This window comes from Marmota monax, unplaced genomic scaffold (genome assembly GCF_021218885.2).
Source record: "Marmota monax isolate L192 unplaced genomic scaffold, Marmota_monax_Labrador192_F-V1.1 WCK01_AAM20220418_F8-fsc00160, whole genome shotgun sequence".
Taxonomy (NCBI): Eukaryota; Metazoa; Chordata; class Mammalia; order Rodentia; family Sciuridae; genus Marmota; species Marmota monax.
Genome location: NW_026694183.1, coordinates 382,732 through 385,896, shown reverse-complemented (window position 1 = coordinate 385,896; position 3,165 = coordinate 382,732). Strand labels below are relative to the sequence as shown.

Sequence of the window (3,165 nt, the reverse complement as noted above, 5' to 3'; positions counted from 1 at the left end):
CCTACTAAAGGCAAATATTATTTGAGTAGATTTGTCTTGATACTTCAGAAAACATAGCTAAGACATATAGAGAAATTCTGATCAATAAAAATACATTCCACATATGTCAATAAGTTAACAACTGGAATATAAAAACAATCAAAGAAAATGTTTTCACACTAAAGTACTTTGCCATTGTTGTAATTGGCATTGTTTTTTAAATATTAAATTTACATTTGTTAAATATAACTTTCCAGAATTACTGCTTGATGGATAAAAAACATAATTCAAGTGATATGCATGACCAGGAACTCATGTGCACACCCACATAGGTACACATGCACACATTTTTAATATCCAGTGTCTATGCTGTGTATTCTCAAGAGATTTGACCTAGCATAACTGTTCTTACAATTTTGTGGTAAAGAATGAATACAAGTAAAAATTGAGCAAAACCTTACAGATGACATTTGCATCACAGATCAGGGGTTTTCCTATTCCTTTTCCAGGCAAAGGAGAACCTGCTGCCACTGGAGTCTCTGCTCATGAGCAGAAAGGGGCTGACAGCTGGGAAACACCCAGAGATCCACAGAGATGTGTTTACCAGCAGCCAGTGGGGATTATACAAAACAGACAAGCAAACCTGAAAGACGCAGGAAAGTGTGTAAAAAGAGACAAAGGTGCTCACCAGGAGGAGGATGGTTTTGGTGGCTCTGGACTCAGGGGAGGACCTGGGGGAGCTGGGCTTATGAACCTGCTGCATTCTCTGCTTGTGCCTGTGCAGGATGAGCACCATGGAGCTGCTGGCCCAGAGCATGAGCCCCACACACACGACATCAGGGAAGGTTAGCAATGCTGCATGCAGTGAGTCTGTGGTTGTGTCATGACGAACACTAGAACAGTATACGAAATCTTTTAGAATTGTGAAATTTTTGTTGCTTCTTCTCCCAGTCATGTGCATAAGAAAAACAACATTTACAAGGAGGTACAGGATCCAGCTCAGGTATATGGAGGAGCCAATGTACATGGGAGCTTTCACTTTAAGCTCTGCCCATCTGGAGTCACCAGGACTGATCTTAATGGCCTGGAAGACACCCAGGAGGCAGGTGCTACCCATGGATACACCCCTGCCCACCCTGTGAAGATAGAAAAGCATCTTGCATTCGAAATCACTGAGGAAATCTTTCACTCCAAAAGCTGCCACTGTCTGGGGAACTCCTCTACACAGGAGAGCTAACAAGTTGGCCACAAACAAGTGCTGAAGAATCAAGTCTGTGTGTCTTACCCTGCACCCAGTGAAGTAAAGGACCAGGTAATGGAGGAGAAGACAGGAATTGCCCAGAGCTCCAACCACAGTCTGTGCCAGGAAGATGATGCCTACAGCCACATCACTGGTTGCCATCCTGACAGTTCCTTGGTTTCCCAGCCAGAGGGTCCTGCAGGGGAACAGGAGGCCTGGGCTGCATGTGTCCTCTCAACCAAAATCCAGCATTCCCACTGTGAAATTTTACTTAAGGTTTTATTTTCTTTAGCAGTTTTCTTTTGTACCAGAGATTGAACCCAGGGACACTTAAACCACATCCACAGCCCTGTTTAAATTTTATTTAGCGACAGGGTCTTGATGAGTGGCTTAGGGCCTCACTAATTTGCTGAGGCTGGGTTTGAACTCTCAATCCTCTTGCCTTAGCCTCCTGAGTCCCTGGGATTACAGGTGTGTGCAACCATAACTGGTTCACTAGCAGGGTTTAATGAGGCTTGTATAAATTGTTAAGGCATGAAGTGTGTATAAATTCCACCTATGAAGGCAATACATGGTGATTCTTTCACAAGTATAGGCAGGTGCTGAGATGGCTTTGAGTGCAACCAGGAGAATTTATGAACACAGAGATGAAGTCTCTGTCCATATGCATACTCTGATCAGGTGCCAAGAGGGGTCTTGAAACTGGCTGACTGTTTACAGAGAGGGTAGATGAATCCCCAAGCATTCCTAAAGCTGATGAGGTGGGTTCTTCTATCATTCTAGCTTGTTTTTTACTATTACTTTTCTATATTTCTAATATCTTCTAAACTCATGTTTTGTAGCTTCTTACCTTGATGTTTCTATTTCTTTGTAAAGTTTTATTTCCTGTACATGCTACAGCAATTATAGGGGAACCTTTAGATGTTTTAGTAACTGCAGGTGCACTGAAGGAACTATAGCAGACACCTGTGTCGCGACCCCTTGCCCGCAAGGAAGACGCAACTCGAGAATCTTCTTTCAACAGTTTATTCAGGTCCCTGGATATTTCTTCTTCTTCCTCTCAGGTGCCCCTCCCAGCCTTAATAAAGCATCCCAAGCCCCAATGCAAAGCTGCCGCGTGGAACTTTCTCACAGGGTGGTGAAAAATCATGTGCCAACTTTCCCAGATAAGAAGTTGTTTGTCACAGACCACAGCGGAGCCAGCGCCATCTTGTAATGGCGACCATAATCTGCAGAAACGGCAGAAGCGGCTCACCACAGTTCCCCCTTTTCTGTTTTATTAAAACAATACAGGCGAGAGTAGAGGTCCTATCCCACTGTGCAGAAGTGGCTGCATAGTATGGCTCAGTCCCAAGGAGGGCCCTTCCCCAGATCTGAGGCCATATCAGCCGACGCCTTTTTTCGTGGGGCGGGGCGTGGACGCGTCGAACCCGCATGCAATAGGACATGCTCTCCTTGAGGTCCTCGTCAAGGATCACTCAAGTGCAGTGCCTTGCCTCGCATCCTGTATCGTGACGATGGTGGACGAAGGGGGATAGCTGAGGCTGAACTGTGGCTATTTATAATGACAAACAAGTTGATAGCACCCTGAAAGAAAGGCAGGAACTTTAAGGCGATAGAAAAGCACTAGTGTGGAAACCCATCTGCGTGCAATGGCAGTAATACCGGCAGAGTGCAAGGGCTTTCCAACACTAAGAGAATAACAAGGAAAGTCATGTCGATCCCAGTGCAATGTTATAATAACTTGGGGTGTAACGACCATGACAAAGGTTTACTGCTTAAGATGCGCAAGCCAGACTTGAGGCGAGTTGCCATTTTCTAAAGCTGCAAGAGCTTGTATGATCATAGCCTTTTCTTGTGCATGGCGAGTTTTAAGGCGACAGAGAAGCCACAAACAAAGCACAACACTGAAGCAACACATTGCCCCAAAAATGCCTACTCCCACC

At 44.9% G+C, this 3,165-nt stretch overlaps 1 protein-coding gene across 1 annotated transcript; it reads right to left on the bottom strand.

Moving 5' to 3' along the window:
- Positions 1-454: 454 nt before the first annotated feature.
- On the bottom strand, positions 455-1,381 carry LOC124107774 (vomeronasal type-1 receptor 4-like). Its single transcript, XM_046465976.1, has one exon. The coding sequence runs from the start codon at positions 1,379-1,381 to the stop codon at positions 455-457; it is 927 nt and encodes a 308-aa protein (XP_046321932.1).
- Between the last annotated feature and the right edge of the window lie 1,784 nt (positions 1,382-3,165).

Coding starts and splice junctions, on each gene's coding strand:
- LOC124107774 (XM_046465976.1), bottom strand. CDS start 1,381: ATGGCAACCAGTGATGTGGCTGTAGGCATCATCTTCCTGGCACAGACT.